Below are 18,193 nucleotides of genomic sequence, written 5' to 3'. Positions count from 1 at the left end.
TAAACAAGAAAATTAAGAAATACAGAGAAAGATCAGGCAAGGTGTCAGGAGGGCTCGCTCTCAGGGCCATCTCCAGATACGAGATCTGCCTCTGGCATCAGGTCCTATCTCGACCGCTGATTGCCAGGGGAACCACCTGGGGCTTCGCTCCAAGAAGCTCTAACCCCAATCCTTCAGCAGGCAAAAGCCAGCGCAGAGGCATTTTGTCACTACACGGCAGTCACTGCTGTGGACGTGGCAGTGACTATCTACACTGACATGTTGGTTCTTTAAGAAAACAAGAAGATGAAGTGTGGCAATGCAATAGGATAAGGTATTTCTTTCCTTCTAAGAGACTGGAAGTTCGCCTGGACAACACAGCCATTCTTCATTAATACACCTTGAGTGTAGGCTCATACTTTTATACAGTAGGGCAGCCAGGCTCTCAAGCCACAGTTAGCCCCTGAGGTAGCCTTCCAGACAGGCTGTCACTACCCTAACAAAGGGTCAGGGTGTTGCTCTGCTCCTTCTTTGTAATATGGAGGATGCCTGGGATAGAGATGCTAATTCAGGCCTATGTGACAGAACTGGCATACAGAGAAAGAAGATAGGGAGACACGACAAAATGGGCATGGAACGGTGTGGTCAAAGGTGTAGATATGATTAAAGCCGTTCACCTGGTTACCTAGGAAACAGAATTCTAATGAATTTCCCCCTCAGTTTATGCTTTGGTATAAAGCTGTTTGGAGAACAAATGAGGGGAATTTTCAAGATGTGAACTCAAGGATTTCCTGAGGGATCTCTGAAAATCTCCCTCCCGACAAAGCCAAGTGAGTTGACTCAATTATTACCGTTCTTCCATATCAGTTCAGAGAGATAGTTTATGTTGGGGCTAACTGGATCCTGACACTTGAGCTCACACAAGACCTCTAGCCTACTGTGTACTCAGTCTGTCTGCATAACCTGCTTTTAAGAGGGCAAAAAACCAACCTTACTTATTTTGTATTTTCCAGTAATCATCTTTTACAACCTACATGATATCATAGTTGGGTCTTATAGTATCTGCTTTTTCATGTGGAGCCTGTGTGTTCTGATCATCATCTGCTGGAATCACTAAAATAGAAACTGAAAGCAGTCTCACAGAAGGAATGTTTATTGCCTGATAAGCAATAATGTTTGATAACTATGATGTTTCTAATCTCCTTAACTGGGGTCAGTTCGAATCTTTGACTTAATCCCTTGTAATAATACCTTGCTAAAGATTTCTGTAAAGTGTTTTTCATTTCTTCCCCATGTGACCAATTCTGTGCTGTTTAGTTGGGGGTGAGGGCATGAACCCCCCTGTTGGAAAGAGAAACATTCAGACAGACACAGAAAGAGGAACAGATTCACAAGACAGCCTCACAGGCAGGCACAGATTCAGACTCCCACAACAGAGAGACAGGCGGGGGAGAGGGGACACAGGGAGAGTTAGTGTTCACATCTGGACTCAGTCTTGGCCAAATGTCACTAATGGTTAGCGCTTTAATTTATCTTCTTAATGCAACAGCCACACATTAATGGCGAGTTGAGTTTAATATTAATGGATTCAAACTGACTGCACTCACTTTCCTGTATGTTTTTTCAAGATTACATGTTAGTTCGTCTATTTGGTGGAACACTCACTCACACAGCCCCCAAAGGTGTGTCAAACTTAGTACCTGTGGGCCTTTACATACACATGTCCATTCTTGGAGAATGCTACACCACAGATCCACCTCCATCCATCCAGCACACACAAAATACGTTATGATGTAATAAAAAAATTAAGACTATTTTACAACAGATGTTGACATACTTAAGACAGTTCTTTAAATCCTTCTGAGATGTCTTGTAGGAGACCCAGAGGCATTTTAGCTCCTTTTGCTCTTTTCTGTGATGACCAGATAGGAACAAATTATTGACAGGTCTGTGCACCCGGCTGCCTTCCAGGACTCCGGGGTCCCGTGGGTCTGCACAGTGCATTTCTGGCAGCTTCCCCACTTAAAACTTTGCCTCTGCCCTGCATTCTTGCAGGACAGTTTTTTTTTTTTTCTCTCATTCTTGCCCAGCACCTTTACTGGGTGGAGTTTTCCTTAGCTGCTTCCTCAAAGCTTTGTTCTGCTTCTTGGAGCCCCTTTTTGACCCCATCCATCTCTGAGATCATATTTTACAGGTTCACTCTTCCTGCCAGATGTGTGCCCAGGCCAACCCACAAGAGCCTCTCCACATAGGTCAGTCTCTACACCAGCTTCGTGGTACCAACCTGGTGAAGATTAGCAAGTTGATTTCACTCATATCCCTACTCATAAAAAAACTCCGTTATCTCTTAACACTTGTAGACACTTCTACAGGATGGATAGAAGCCTTTTCGGTCTCCAGGGAAACAGCAGATATGGTGGCTCAGCCTTCACTTCCAGGGTCATGGAGCTCGTGTCAGAAGCTCTCAACAACTCCTGGAAATTCCACACCCCCTACCATCCACACTCCTCAGGAAAGGTGGAGAGGGCCAATGGACTCATCAAACAACTAACCAAGCTCTCCATTGAACTCAGGCTATCTTGGCCCTCCCTTCTCCCCATTGCCCTGACTTGCCTTAGGGCCACCCCACGTTCCCCTACGGGCCTGAACCCTTTTGAGCTGCTTTATGGCAGGCCCTTTCTCTTTAACCATCACCTCCCAGTTCAAACTCCTCCCCTGGTGGGGTACCTACCCTACCTCTCCCTTTTAAGGTCCCTTCTCCGTTCACACGCTGACAGTTGTCTCCCTGACACCACACCAGTGGACCCTAATGTCCCCAAACCTGCCCCGCTCTCCCCAGGGGACAGAGTACTCCTCAAACAGTTAACTCCTAAGTCTCTTGAACCTCGATGGACAGGACCTCACATGGTAATCCTCACCACCCCCTCAGCTGCCAAGCTCTTAGAACACCCATGCTGGTACCATCTCTCCAAGCTCAAGTGGGCACCTACTCAGGACACTTGGTCTGTCCAGCAGACAGGACCTTCCACCCTCCGGTTTTCCAGGATGCCACAATGAAGGGTCAACCTGCTCATCATCCTGACTCACTCATCTTTGGTAATAACAATATTTTCTTCTCACCTCCTCCAAGAAACAGATGCCTGGCATCTCTGGGATGACAGTACATGGGATGCCTTTCCAGCCACATCTCTCGCTGAGTGTGGACCCACCAACACCTAGCTCTCCCCTTCTCCACGTTGTCCTATACCTGCAGGAAGTAGCCAGACTTGAGTCAATGCCCCTTTTTCCTAGAGAGCCTATCACTTCAATTTCCTGTCATTCCTATATCCAAAGAGTCTGGAATGTTAAGTTGGGAGCATAGACCCCAGCCCTTCTCATCTATCCCAGCCCCCAGGCCTGAGAATTGTATTGGTCTGGACTCCAAATCCCAGGGTCAGGACCACTTCCACAGGGTACTTAAATGAACTCCCAAAAGAAGAACATGTGGTCTCTTTTCCTTCCTCCTGGTGCAGGAATCCCATTAAACCTGGATATTTCTTAATTTGGCTTGATTGGGAAATTGTGTCGGCAGAGAACTCACGTTAGGAAAAAATTCCTAACAAAATCCTGTGTTGAAAAACAAAACAAGAATAAAGAAAAGTGGGGGAACATAGCCAGTACAGAAATAGCTTTTAAAATAAGGTATACTATTCATATAAATCTATGGTTAATTTTTATTAATTTAACATAAATTAACGCATATAGTTTTTCTGTTTTCAACTTCAAATGCCAAAGTAGTAAAAGACATTGGTTATGCATGGTTGCATAAACCTATAATTCCCACACTGGAGAGATGGGGTGAAGCGCAGTGTGGTGGAACACACCTTTAATTACAGCGCTTAGGAGGCAGGTGCAGATCTCCGTAAGTTCAAGGCCAGCCTACAGTACACAGGGAGTTCCAGGACAGCCAGAGATACATAATGAGATCCTGTCTTGAAAGAATAACAAGAACAAAAAAAGATGGGGCGAGAGAGTCAAGATTTCAACAGCAGTACTACACAGTAAGACCGTGTCTCAAGAGAAAAAAAAAACAAAAACAAAACAAATCTTAATAGGCATAAACCCAAAAGAAGAGCTTAGTCATTTGTATATATCATAAGATGATAAACGGAGCATGGCTGTGCGTGTCTTTAATCCCAGAACTCTGCAGGTGGAGGCAGGCTGGTTTCCGGAAGGTCCAAGCCAGCCAGTTCTACACACTGAGACTCTATCTTGCATAAGGAGGAGAGGGAAGATGACATCCTGAGCCTAAGAGGCTTGAATTGCTACTACCCCTAGTAGACCTGAGACATAGGGACCCGGCTACTCAGTAGGGGCCTCAGGTCTCAAGCCAGTAGGGACCTCAGGTCTCAAGTCACTCTTCGTCAGCATGGACACGGGACTCAGAACCGAGTGTTTAATGTGGGGACCTCTAAGCCAGCTTACATCCAGATCATCACGGTTCACTCTTTCCTTGCATGTGTAGGTCTGCAGATCCCCACTCCAGACATCTTCATTACATGATACAAAAATCTTCAGCTTTGGATATCAAAGAACCACTAGCTCCTCCCTCCCCAAAGCGGTCCTATGGAGCCCACCCTAAGCTCTCTGGTCCATTTCTTTCATCTATGTCCTCATTTCTCTGTCTCCTTCCTCTGAAATTCTCTCCTTACATCCCGATGAAGCCTATTGCCCTTGCCTTGCCCACTATGGCCAGTGCAGCATGTTGAAGCTGCAAGTTCTCTGCCCCTCCCTTTCTCGCGCTTTCTTCTCAGAGAGCTGTGTGGTAGCAGTGGTCCAATAAGACTGGGTCCCCTAGTTAAAAGCAAATGAATGGCCGAAGGAGTGAACTGGGCCATGGGCCTGAAGTATGCGTGAAGATGCTCGCAGTGAGCGGAGAGACGTAGAGCCTGCTCCCCACCTGAAGGTGCTGTGCAGTGGGAGATGAGAGCTATGGCTTTTTTCCATGGCTCTGAGAAACTGGTCTTGTCCTATATAGGATCAACCCACCCTCAGGTATTGTGATTCCCCGAGCCCCTGTGAATGCTGGGCAGATGAAGAGGGCACTGTCGTCAGAACCAAGCCTAAAGAAAGGTCTCAGTGGTCCAGCGAAGGCCACAGGGGGACATGTGTAGATGTGTGATCTGTCTCTCATGTTATAGAAAGAAACATCTCCAGCTTCACAGTCCAGGAAGATGGCCACTCGGTGAAGACGCTCTTTCAGAGGTATGATAGTTTCTGGGGAGGACAGGGCTCTGTACTGGTTTCCAAACATCTCCAGGGTCCAGAAGCCATTCTGAGGAACCAGCAGGGCCTCCCCTTTCCTTTCAACGTTGTCTCTACAAACGCCAAGGGCCCACACCATTACGTTCTCCACCTCCACCTCCCAGTAATGCTTCCCTGAGGAGAAGCTCTCCCGGCCCAGGACACAGGGCCGGCAGTCAAATCTCTCAGGGTTGTCAGGCACGCTCTGCCTCGAAGCACCTCGTCTCACACTTCTCTGGTCATCTGACAGGAAGAGCTCAGGATGAGCTGTATCTGGATCCAGAAGCACATCAGCTGTAGAAGAACGCTCAGGCTTAGTGCTGAGATCTCAGACTTCTGAATACGCGCAACCCGTGGTTCCCCCTGAGGTCCTGGGAGCTAATGTGGAATTCCTCTGTGTGATGGCCTTTTCAGAGAAGGCTTTTCTGATCTAAGGAGGCTCACACTGAAGCTCCTTTTTCTCTTACGTACAGAAGTAATGTCTTCTGTAGAGAAGACCGGGGCTCCAAGAAACCCAGAAAGTTTATCGAATGAGCTGAAGTGAGTGGTTCCCCTTCCAGCATCCTCAGATCTGCCCCAGTGTCTACCATAATATAAGATCTCTGGGATTCTCTTAGTAGAAACCATCCAACTTGGCTTTGACCAACAAGAGAGGCTTAGTCTCTCACTCTCCCCAACGATGAGTCACTTAAGGAATTTAAGTGACAACTGATTTAAATGTCTGATAAGGGTACACACCAAAGAATACGGAAGGAGAGCAAATGTCCCCCAAAGCCAAGCTGAGAGGCATGTGCAGCAAACTTAAGAGGGGAATATTTTCAGCTAGGTTGAAGCTCCTAGCAGTGTCCGCTGTGGGCACAGGAAGTGTTTGCCAACCATCTTGCCTGGTCAGTCTACTTTGCCTGTCTATTTTTCCTGTCATGTTCTAATGATAGCCTCCTTCCCCCATGTTGGTATGTCTGACTGTAACAACGTATGATTGTCTCAAGTAGGTTGTGAAAATTTTGAATTTCTCTCCTCTTTCTTTCTTTCTTTCTTTCTTTCTTTCTTTCTTTCTTTCTTTCTTTCTTTCTTTCTTTCTTTCTTTTTTCTTTGAGACAGGGTTTCTCTGTATCTTTGGAGCCTGGCCTGGAACTAGCTCTTGTAGAGCAGGCTGGCCCGGAACTCACAGAGATCCGCCTGTCTCTGCCTCCCAAGCACTGGGATTAAAGGCGTGCGCCACCACCGCCCAGCATTTGAATTTATCCTTAAGGAGGGAAAGTCCTTCTGCCAAGGTATCTGGTAAAGCCTGTATTCTTTGACGCTCGGTGATGACGCTTGCAGAGAGAAATAATCCTGGGGAAGAAAAGTCGGCGAAGCTCTGGGCTCTCCCTGGCTTGACTCACTGAGTGGTGTGTCCTGGGAGCGGGAAGTCTGGACACCTAGTCCCTGATCAGGACCAGGAAGTATATTGTCTTTTTGCCATCTGCTCATTTTAACTAACTCCCAGGTAATAAATACTGAAGACAGAAATGTCTTCTTTCTAATTAATTCAGGATTCGAGAGCTGTGGGAGAGCTATCCTGTATGCGAACCTCTGCAGCGCTCACAGAACCCCCTCTGGAAAACAAACGTCAAGGCAGACTGAAGCTGGACTGCTTCCCTGACAGAGCTGGGCTCTAGCATTAGTGGGCGACAGCCAGGGAGGCCCTCAATCCCCTACCTCCCCACTCCAGAGCCCTGCGTCCTTGGTTCCTGTCCTCCCTTAGGGTGGGGAGCCGTCTCCGGACGTAAGGGGACGCCAGAGGCGCTCACCGGCATGTAGGAGGGTTCTTCGCCACCCTGCAAGTGACAGAGACGTGAATGCCATGAGGCTAAGCCGGCAGAACACACACTGCAGAGAGTAGTTCAGGGAAGCTTAAACTTACGTAATTCTTCTTGAAGTTGCCCTGAAAAAGAAACAAGGTAATGTCCTCAGTAGGCAGCGGAGAGAATTTGGAGTTGTCTTAAATGATACGGGACTGGCTCTACCTACTGCGCCAAACCCTTCTTTCCCACCAGGCGGGGTTAATATTCATTGTGACCTTGGGGTTTAGGATCACCACGGAAACAAACCTAGGTTTGTCTTGAGAGATTTTCTAAGTTAGGTTGATGAGTTTGATCATGGTGGCTCAGAGAGCGAGAACACTTACTGCCAAGCCTGAGTCTAACCCCCAAGACCCATGAAGAAAGAACCAACTCTCACAAATTGTCCTGTGAGTTCTAAATGAAGGTAAGGGTGTGCTATCCTCCTCCAATAAATGTAAGAGAGAGAAAGAGAGAAAGAAAGAGACAAAGAGAGAGAGAGACAGAGAGAAGAGTTAGTTTAGGAAGCCGGGTGTAGTGGCACACGCCTTTAATCCCAGCACTCCGAGGTAAAGGGCAGGTGGATCTCTGTGAGTTTGAGGCCAGCCTGGTTTACATAGTGAGTTCTAGGACAGCCAGAACTACATAGTAAGACCCTGTCTCAGAAACCAAATGAAACCTAAATAGAACAAAAACAGCAAAGTGTTTAGGATCGGAGGAGATGGTTTAGTGATTAAGAGCCCTGGTTGCTTTTGCAGAAGACCGATTCCATTCCCAGTACCTACACAGTGGTTCAAAAACATGCAATGTCCTTTTCTCACCTCTGTGGGCACCGGGCATTCATCTGGTACACATAATACATATAGGCAAAATATTCATTCACAGAAATTTAAAATTTTTCATTTACTCTGTGTGTGTGTGTGCACGTGCCATGTTGCAGGTGTGGCGGTCAGAGGACAGCTTGTAGGATCTGGTTTCTTTCTACTATGGGGGTTCTGAGTATTTTACTCTAGGATGTAAGGCTTGGCAGCAAGTCCCTTTACCTGCTGAACCATCTTGTCTACTCCTGTCAGATAACTTTATCACAACAATGAAAACAGTAACTAATAAAACACCCATACCTGAGAACTGTCAGAAATCAGAAGTGGTACGGACCAGGTGAGTGGACAAGAGTAGGACTGTTTTATTGTTAGCTTTTGTTCAGTAGTATGGTCCTGCTTGGAACCAAGCGAATGACACAATGCTTACATATTGGAATGGAAGATCCAATAGCCTAGTTATTAGGATATGAGAGTTCTGAGCCCTTCTGCTGCCTCTACGGATCCATATAGTGCAAGCTTCTACCTGTCAGAAGGGTGGTGTCCTTTCTTTTCCTTTTCCTCCTTTTTTTTTTTTCATTTATTTTGAGGCATGGTTCTATTGTAGCCTAAGCTGTTTTTTTAAAAAAAATATTTATTTATTTATTATGTATACAACATTCCTTCCATGTATGCTTGCATGCCAGAAAAGGGCAACAGATCTCATTATAGGTGGCTGTCAGCCACCATGTGGTTGCTGGGAATTGAACTCAGGACCTCTGGGAAGAGTAGTCCTTGCTCTTAACCTCTGAGCCATCTCTCCAGCCCCCTAGGCTGGTTTTGAACTCACTTCGTAGCTAAGGCTGGCCTTGAACTGAAGAATAGTGAACTCAACTGTTCTACTCTTTTACCTTCTAAGTTCTCTTTTCCCTAGTTCCTTACGTGCAGCTTCTTTTTCTTCATATTCGACTTCTTTCTTAGTGGACAAGATCAATTTTTTCCTGTGTTGCTTCTTGACAAGGAAGATACTTCCAGACGTGAGAAGGATCAACATTAGAACGGGCAGAGCGACAGCCATGGCCACCATCCAGAAAGGAAGGCTGGGCTCGAAGGATTCTGGAAAGTGAGCCAGAGAAGTACTGTGTGGTGAGAGACAGGACATCAGGACTAAGTGTGCTGATTGGAGGAAGTTTATCTGGAGAGTTCCCCCTCTTCAGGTCCCAGACCTGAGGGGGGGTGGTTTCCTCCCTCAGAAACAAGGATGGGAGAAAGATGGTGGCTTTTTACTGGCTGACTTCTGACTTTGCAGGAGAAAAAAAATGCAGGGTCCCGGGGCGGTGGTGGCACATGCTTTAAATCCTAGCACTCTGCAGGCAGATCTTTGTGAGTTTGAGGCCAGCCTGTTCTACACAGTGAGTCCCAGGACAGTCTCCAAAGCTACACAGAGAAACCTTATCTTGAAAAAACAAAACAACAAACAAAAAATGTCGGGTCACTCAGGACTTCCATGGATGAATGCCACGGTTAGCAGTCTGCTAAATCTCTACAGCTGTCACCTTCCAAAGGCCTCCAGCATTCTGACCCCGGACCTGGCAATGGCTCCCTCCTTGCTCTGCCCTTGCTGCATACAGTTTCTTCTCAACTGAGGGACAGAGATCCAGTTTATTATTCATTAAAAGCCTCCAATGTGCTGGGCGTGGTGGCCCATACTGAAACCCCAATACTAGGGAGGGAGAGGGAGGAGGATCACAAGTTCAAGTGTAGTCAAGTTTCAGTAGTGAGACCCAGGGGAACCCCTCCCAAGTGTGGGGCTATAGGATGAAACAACGTAACAACTGTTCCTCGCTCTCCTGTGATCACTGTCAAGCAAGGGATGTGACCTCAGTTCAGCTCCAGCCTCCAGCTCCCCAGAGCCAAAGATCTTTCCTCAGACCATCCTCTAGTCTCCCAACACTACTCCAGATATCAATCTATTTGTGGAGGAGCCCACCTTTTCCCCATAGAGCTCCAGAGAGCAGAAGACCAACCTGGAATGAAAATCACACTCTCCATCTCCTGGTTGAGCAGGGTGTTGTTAACAGAGCAGGTCATGTTCCTCACTGAACAGTCTCTGATGATCACAGTCATGGTGACAGTGAAGAGGCCTCCTCTGTCAGCTGTATAGTCTTCCTCCAGGGCAGGCACCACTTCATAATAGGGGTCTCTCCACACAGCTTGGGGCTCCGGGTACCACCCTTCAGATGTGCACTCCAGCAAGATGCTCCCATCCTCAAGGGTCTTCATGTTAATGAGGGGCTTAGAGCCCAGGCCTAAAAGGAAACACCAGAGCTCAGCTAAAAGAATGGTTGGTTTAGTCCCAGCACTAGGAAGGCAGAAATTGGAAGATCTCTGAGTTGGAGGCCAGCCTGGTCTACATAGTGAGTTTCAGAACAGCCCAGGCTACACAGTGAGACCTTGTTTCAAAAAAACAAACAAAAAGAATGGCTGGTAGGAAAGTAGGTATGGGTAGGGATGTAGCTCAGTAGGAGTATTGTGTATCTGGCTTGCGTTTGATCCTTAGCATCATAAAATAAGCAATAGTACTTCGTGTGTGTATTTTAAGTGGTCTGGTCTTAACATCAGAACCCAAGGAAAGGGAAGTCCAAACTGGCTGAACCTAAGGATAATGAATATGCAGCCAAAAGATGGAGGGATGATGAGTCAGGAAGGAAGAAGGAAAAAATGGGTAGAAAGAAAGGCACTGATCTTAGAGAAGGGACCAATGTGCCAAACGTGCTGGAAGCTGAAAGCAAAGGAGTTTCACACTGACAACTCCAGCTCCAGGGCTCGTCACAGCTTCTGTATCTATTCTGTCTCCCTAAAGGCTTGTTGCTTCACTGATCCTGCCAGACTCCAATCGTCCTACTTCTAAGCAGGCATCTTCCGTCCAACCTAAAAAGGCAAACTTAGACCTTCACTTTGTGCTCTGTGGGGAATTCCTCAGCTGCTTTGGCCTTGTGGACATTTTAGAATAAGAGTCTGTCAGGATGCCACAATCTGATAAAACTTTCTTACTTTAAGACACCGTCCTTTCTCTCTCCCTCTATAAAATATTCCATGGGGTTCAGAGACAACAGACTTAAGGATGAAATCACCCAGTCAATCAATCCAACCAACAAAATAGGAAATTTAAAAACATTAAGGGGTGTTGGGGAGATGGCTCACTGGGTAAAGCACTTGTTGCCAAAGTGTGAAAACCTGAATTTGGATCCTCAGCACCAAAACAAAAGTTTGGGTGGACACATGTCTATAACCCCAGTACTGAGGTAGGGAATGAGGAGACAGGCAGATGCTGGGGTCTACGTGGCCAGCCGGTCTAGCAGAACAGAGAGCTCAAAGTTCAGTGAGAGACCCTGTCTCAGAAAATAAGTTGGAAAGTAACTGAGAAAGACACCTTTGGCTACTGCAAGCATAACACAAGTAAGAATACACACACACACACACACACACACACACACACACACACACACACACAGCCCGGTGGTTGTGGCGCCTTTAATCCCAGCACTCAGGAGACAGAGGCAGGTGGATCTTTGTGAGTTTGAGGCCAGTCTGGTCTACAAGAGTCAGGACTACAAGAGTCAGGACAGCCAGGACTATTACACAAAGAAACCCTTTATCGAAAAACCAAACACACACACATGCAAGAAGTCACATATGTACACATGTGCATTTACCACAAACACACATGCATGTGCACACATACAAAACACACACAACACATACACACTATCAAGTTAAACATTCTACGATGACTTAATCAGAGCACAGCAGGGTAGTGAAGCAGGCTTACAGGGAAAGAACAGGGGTTCCTGGAACCCACAAGTACCACCAGCTAACCCTGCAGTTCTGTTGTGAGCAAAATCAGGGTATGAGGGTCAGGAAACCTTCCTCCTTTAATAGTGTGTGATACCAAAAAAAAAAAATAAAAAAATCATGACTCCTTGCCCAGCATGTCCAGTTTAATTGCCACTTCCATCCTGAATCTCCACAAAATTGTTCCAGGTAGTACTCTCACTCAATGCCTCTATGGGGTCGACAGTCCTAACACGTAACTTTACTGCTGTATTTAACATCTGCTGTCATCACAAGTCAGTTGCTTTCTCTACAGTTGCTATTGGAAGAAATGGGGGGAAAGGCAAGATTATCTGGGGATGAGGATGATGGTGATACAGGCTGCAACCTCAGCACTTGTTAGGGAGGTAGGAAGATCAGAAGTTCAAGGTCATTATCAGCAACAAAGTGAGTTTAAGCCTGGCCTGGGCTACATGATTACTATTAACCCGTGAAATGTCCATTGTGGTTTTTTGGGCAATGCTTGTTTATCTCGGGTATCCTTGCACACTTTCTTCTGTCACTCTAGAAGCAACGGTTACCGCTTAGCAGAGCTCACTCAGGTGGACACAAGAAGCAACTCTCCCTGTATCAAAGGGATCACAGGCAAGAAATGTTCTAGTCTGTGATGATTCTGAGTTCAAGAGAGCAGTGTCCCCCAAAGGTCACCGTGGGAAAAGCCAACAGAGAAAAGTGGAGCGACTCACTTGCCACCAGGAGCCTCATGATGGCCTGATCATAGGACCTGCCTTGCTGGAAGTAACAGCCGTAGATGCCGTTGTCATAGGCTGTGACATTGTGGATAACGAGTGCCACTCTGCCCTTGCTGATGTCTGTGCTCACGAAGGTGGTTCTTCCTTGATACGCGGCCATCTGCTCCTCTGTTCTCTCTTGATGGCCTTTGTACACCAGCACTGCCGGGGAGAAATGCCACCGAAACCACCGCACCTCCATGTCTTCTGCATTTCTCTCTGGTGACAGGCAGCAGGGCAGTGTGGTATTTTCTCCTACCATGGCCAGGATGGGCTCAGCTGGTCCCACGACAGTAAACTGGGCTATTCAGCAAAGGAGGACAATCAGACAGGAATTGCAGCCATTAAATTTCCAGCATACTCGAGTGGTTTTCTAGGGTTTCAGGAGTGTTCAAGCTACAGCCCTGGATAGCTATAAATTCAACACAACACAAAACGGTGAACTTACTTAAGGTTTATTTTTGACGTTGTCTGTTTTGTTTCTGTGGTTCTCAGGTGTGGACTCTGTAGTGACGGTTTTGTGTCATGCTCAAGCTGTGCTTTGGACACTAGCCTGGTTAGTTTTAACTGTCAACTTGACACAACCTCGCATTACCTCGGGAAGAGAATCTCAGCTGAGAAACTGCTTAGGTCAGATTGGTCTGTAGTTATCTTTATGGGGGATTGTCTCGATTGCCAATTAATGTAGGCGTTCCCCCCCCCACCCCCCCCCACCCCATGCCCTAGGCAGGTGATCCTGAAGCCAGCGAGTCAGCAGCAATGTCCACGGCCCATCCTGCACTTCTTTGGCAGTGAAGTAAGTTCCTTGGCTGGAGGCAGTGATGTATCGAATAGCAAGGAGTCCTGCCTTCAATTCCTTTTGTGACTTCCCTCAGTGAAGAATGTGGTCTGCATCTGTACCCAGTTAAGCCTTTTTCTTTCCTACACTGCTTTCTGTCGGTGCAACAGAAATGAAACTAGAACAGATACCTCCAGGTCATTTACTGTGTGGCCCTGGAAAGTCTTCATCTAGAGTGGCCCGGAGAGCTAAAAGGGTTGGACAACTGAAAAGGCTTAGACAAGTTCTTTTCAAGGCCATGGGGGCTTCCTAGATGGGCTGGTAGTTGTGGCTGGTGAGCAGCATCTCTTGGAAGCACCCAATGATGCTGCAAATGCCTCGGTAACAAAATACTGAGTTGTGCGGAATGCACACCCATGATCCCAACACTCAGGCGATGGAGGCTGGAGGATCAGCTCTTCAAAGTCATCTTTAGCTATAGAGCAAGTCCACCACGAAGAAAAGCAAAATAAAACCAACAAACCCGAACCCACATGAACAGAACACTGAGGTCACCCTGAACACACACCGAACACCCAGTGCTCAGAAGGACTTGTTCCTGTGCGTGTGGCACAGACCCAGGGTTCAAACCACAACTGTGCATGCTAGGCAAGCCCTCTACCAACTGAGCCACATTCCCAGCCCCTTTGTTTTGTTTTACGAGGCAGCTTCTTATTATGAACCCCCGGCTGGCCTTGAACTCTTGGCAGTCTTATCCCATTGCCCAAGTTTATAGGTGTGCACCACCACACTTGGAAAGGTAAGCATTTAAATATTAGTATTTGATGATGTGGCATTAGACAAAGGATATTATCAAAATCGACTTCGTCTGTTTTTAACTCTTTTGAATGCTGGCACTTGAAATTTTGCAGGGGTATTTACAGGTCTCCTTTGAGGCTCTTTTTTTTTTTTTTTTTTTTTTTTGTTTGTTTGTTTTTGGAGACAGGGTTTCTCTGTGGCTTTGGAGCCTGTCCTGGAACTAGCTCTGTAGATCAGGCTGGTCTCGAACTCACAGAGATCCGCCTGCCTCTGCCTCCCGAGTGCTGGGATTAAAGGTGTGCGCCACCATCGCCCGGCTCCTTTGAGGCTCTTGTTGCTTTTCTTTAGGACAAGACAGGGAAAATCCAGGGTATACATTCAGAACAGCAGGATGAGCCGCACAGCTCCAGACCTCCTAGCTCTGTCTGTCAGGAGAACTGTGGGCATTGCTTTCTCAAAAGGTAACGGGAGCAAGAAGCCTACAGCCTTACCTGAGACCAGCACAAACAGGCTGAGGACCAGGAAGAAGAGAAGGGAGGCTAACAGGCAAGACTGCAGGGAAGTAGCAGGCTCCATAGGTCTTCAGGACAGGGTCACCTAGATCAAATGTGGACAGGAAACCTAGAAGCACAGAGGAGAAATCACCCACGGTTCTCATGGCCGTTGTACCTTTTGTTCCTGTGCTGGTCTCATAAGCATTCCAACTTCTGCCTTAGATGGAGAGACTCCTTCCGAGCTTGATGGGTGGGTTCACTAAACACCCTATTAAACAAACAACGTAAACAGCAGGCAGGCAGCTTTCTGTTGTCTTAGGATCAATTGTCTTTTCAGAGTCCAGTTTCTTCAGTGGTCATTTGATATTCCTCCCCCTCCCTCCTCCTTTTCCTCTCTTTTTTGGCCTTCTCACCTCCTCCTCCTCCTCTCCTCCCCTCCCCCCCTTTCCTCCTCTTCCGGTTCCTCAGGTGGGCTCTTTCTCCGAATCACCCACCACATTCCTGTCCTTTCTCCTTCCTCCCTCTCTCCTCCAGCCTCCTTCCCTTTCTTCCCCTCCCCTTCCTGTCCTCTTTTCACCTCCTTGTGAACCTCAGGTAAAGCTAGATAGGTGAGACCGCCCTTCCCCCACGTGTCGGCTTTTCGTTGTTCACAGCACGAAACTCCCACGCCCAAGCTCCTACAGCCCCTGCCAGGTCTCCGAGCGCTCCCACCCCTTCCCTACCTGCGAATGAATCTCTGTTTATTTTCTTTTTTCTTTTCTTCTCTGACCCTCAGATACTGATTATCATGCCTTTTCTCCCCTCGCCAGCCCGCCGGTGGGCACAGTCGCCACCAGAGAAGAAACTGCTAGAGGAAGAGACGAAAGAACTTTCCGCTCTCCATTAGTCTGAAAGTGCGGGGACTCACGACAACAGACCTCGGCGGACCCACTCCGCGGGCAAGTCTCACAATTTCCATTGAGTCGTTTAGCGCCTGGGATTGGTCGGCCACGAGTTATCAGCCAATAGTATTCCTGTGTCTAGCTGTCACCTGTTACTAGGTAGAATACGCGGAAACAATCCTTCCTTTCTGCCCTCGGGTCCTCCTTTCCTCTCTCCTTTTGCCCCTTTCTTTCATTCCCTCCAAGTCTCCCCCTTCCTCACCCTCCCCATTCTTCCCCTCTTTCTCCCACTTGACGGATCCTGGAGCTGTGACTGCTGTCCAGAGGCCCCATCCCTGTGTGTATGAAGAAGGGAGGCAGGGAAGCCAGACCCAAGCAGCCCCCTTCCCCAAGCCAGAAGAATCCTGTGCAAGTTGCTAGGCTTGCAGAGAGGGGTAGTGGAGGAGGTCACAGGATGCAGGCGTGGGTGGTTGACAGAGACAACAGCAGTAGCTGAACTCGCCACCCGGATGGGTAAGGGGTGTCTCAGGAGGACACGGAAAAATCAGAGTGAAAAGTACTTTTCCTTGTGGAAATGACGTCCTAGTGGGACAGGGGAATGTCACTGACTTTGTAGCTGTACTTTATCAACTGCTTACAGTTCTTCTCTGTAGTATCCCTGAGCAGACGCCTATACTGGTGACTATATTGTCATTGTGTTACTGGATGTTTTATGATAAAAGTCTGGGCTCTGGCAGTTCCAAAAGGCAAGGCTTGGGCCACATGTCCCCTGGAAGAGCAACCAAAGACAAATAATGGTGAAAAGCAGAGGCTATCTAACATGGAGAAAAGAGAGGTCCAGTGGCCTCTCCCCAAGTTCATACTCATTAAAGAAACATGAAACCTAAGGTTAACTAGAAGGCAAGAGGTATCCATAACAACTGGCCCTGGTCAAGCTGTGTTCCCACCCATCACCAGGTATCATTGTCTCAGCTCCAGTCTCTCCTGAAAGGAGAGCCAAGGAGTCCTCAGGACGCGTGAAGCCTCTTCCTGGGAGGCAGGTTTCTCTCCTGGCAGTAGATCTTCAGCCTTTCCCTTCCCCCAGCATGGAATTCCTAGGGAAATTAGGCTCTTTGGAGGTTAATTATTTTATAGTCAGCTGAGGAAGAGGGCACCAGTGTCTCTCTTTAGACCGCCGTGGTGGTTACAACTGCATAGATAGTTTCCAAGATAATTGCCCAGAGTCACAGGCCCTCAGCTCAGCTGTCCAAGTGTTTGCTTGGGAGGCCTCCAGTTCATTCTGATCCAGTTTTAAAACTCTGCCCTTCACACCAGCCCCTCTCCTGTACCTCCTCTCGTTTCCCTCTGTTTCTGCCTCTTGGCAAGCTTTTCTTTCTTCTTTCTTTCTTCCTTCCTTCCATCCTTTCTTTTTTTGGGGGAGGGGGCAGGGAAGAGGAGTTTAAAAATACCTATCATAGATGTAATGCCTTGATCGGAACAAGGATTATGATGTGAATCATGTTGCTTTCATGAGGTCAGGTCCATCACCATCCTTTGCTTTCTCTGCTCAACAGCATAACTAATTTCTTTCTCAGGCCGTTTTGACCTCTGGCTTCCAGGTAGTCCTGGACTGACGAACAGATGAGGATAAGGCAGAAGCCAGAAGCCAGAAGCGCTCTCCAGCCCTTGGATCTCAGTTGCCTCTTGTAGCCTCAGGACATCCACTTTCGGAGACAGCAGCTGCCTTTTGCTGCTATTGATCTGTGTGCTACTCACTTGTGAGTCCCCCATCATGGCAGTCAATTCATTTCTCTTCCTCTGGCAATGTCTTTTAAATTTAGCCTGGGGCCACCTGCTTCTTGCAAGTGATCTTTTGTATGAAATCTTGCCTCCAACAAGTTTCTATACTCTTTTTTAGTTTAGCATTTAATGTTCTCTTCTACCAGGAACAATAGGCTCTCTTGTTTGACGAAGAATATTTACTACCAAGGACCTTTGGAAATACATCAGTGGTCAAAGAAAGCTAGCTCTATCCAACTTGAGCGACAGAGGAGAAGAGCTCCCCCTAGTGGAAGGGCAGGGCATCTGGCTTTCGGGAGCGTGGGAAGGATAAGAGAATCAGACTGCGGTGGCCAGGAAGCAAGGCAAGGCCCGCCTGCATAGCTCTGAAACTGATTTTAGGAGGATGAAGTAGGCCTAGAGATGTCACTGGGAAAGACGTACAGTGCCTGAGATGCTGGGAAGGGAAACTGTTTGTGCTTATGACCTTTCTTCCACACCCTTCCCTGCCATAGACATAATCATGGGATATTTTTGCCTCCATTTGTCTAGAACAGGTAACACAGTGGTCTTTCTCTACAGATTGTTCAGACTGTAAAGGAGAGTGTTCAGTAGTCCCAACTTTTAGCTGCCTATAGCCAATTTTGTTTCAACAGACCTCACAGGTTTCTGAAGACTTGATATAACTGTATGACGACACATGAACTTTCAGAGAAACACACTTGACATGTAGTACCTGTGTTGTTCATTTTTCTGTTGCTGTGATGAAACTTCGTGACCAAAGCAACTTACAGAAGAGCACGTTTATTTTAGCTGACAGTTCCAGGAGACAAGAGGCCGTATTGGTGAGGACAGTACGGCAGCAGACAGTCAGAATAGGACGCCGAGAGACCACGTGTTTAAAGGCAAACACAGAACAGAAAGATTAAAATGGAGGTGGGACAAGGTTATGAAATCTTAAAGCCCACCTTCAGTGA

The 18,193-nt window shown here is 47.3% G+C and overlaps 1 protein-coding gene across 6 annotated transcripts; it reads right to left on the bottom strand.

The window, feature by feature from the left end:
* Positions 1-3,674: 3,674 nt before the first annotated feature.
* LOC126501748 (butyrophilin subfamily 2 member A2) lies at positions 3,675-15,678 on the bottom strand. 6 transcript variants are annotated; one of them, XM_050142593.1, is made up of 8 exons: positions 15,300-15,678; positions 14,753-14,845; positions 12,463-12,810; positions 9,910-10,191; positions 8,825-8,998; positions 7,169-7,189; positions 7,056-7,082; positions 3,675-5,556 (listed from the first exon to the last, which is right to left on the bottom strand). In XM_050142593.1, the coding sequence occupies exons 3-8, from the start codon at positions 12,767-12,769 to the stop codon at positions 4,949-4,951; spliced, it is 1,419 nt and encodes a 472-aa protein (XP_049998550.1). In that variant the 5' UTR covers positions 12,770-12,810; positions 14,753-14,845; positions 15,300-15,678; the 3' UTR covers positions 3,675-4,948. The 6 variants fall into 6 exon arrangements, with proteins under 6 accessions (XP_049998550.1, XP_049998547.1, XP_049998548.1 ...); XM_050142590.1 differs by lacking the exon at positions 14,753-14,845 and adding an exon at positions 14,575-14,704 and having other exon boundaries at positions 15,300-15,674; XM_050142595.1 differs by lacking the exon at positions 14,753-14,845 and adding an exon at positions 14,575-14,704 and having other exon boundaries at positions 5,426-5,556; positions 6,964-7,082; positions 15,300-15,673.
* Positions 15,679-18,193: the final 2,515 nt, after the last annotated feature.

Source organism: Alexandromys fortis, unplaced genomic scaffold (assembly GCF_014885135.2).
Source record: "Alexandromys fortis isolate MF-2015 unplaced genomic scaffold, M_Fortis_MF-2015_v1.1 scaffold_5, whole genome shotgun sequence".
Classification (NCBI taxonomy): Eukaryota; Metazoa; Chordata; class Mammalia; order Rodentia; family Cricetidae; genus Alexandromys; species Alexandromys fortis.
Note: the sequence above shows the minus strand (reverse complement) of the source record. Positions and strands in the feature narration are given on the sequence as shown.

Coding starts and splice junctions, on each gene's coding strand:
- LOC126501748 (XM_050142590.1), bottom strand. CDS start 14,659: ATGGAGCCTGCTACTTCCCTGCAGTCTTGCCTGTTAGCCTCCCTTCTC. Junction 7,083..7,168: donor GCAACTTCAAGAAGAATTAC/GTAAGTTTAAGC, acceptor TGTCACTTGCAG/GGTGGCGAAGAACCCTCCTA. Junction 5,557..7,055: donor AAGAACCCTCCTACATGCCG/GTGAGCGCCTCT, acceptor GTTCTTCTACAG/CTGATGTGCTTCTGGATCCA.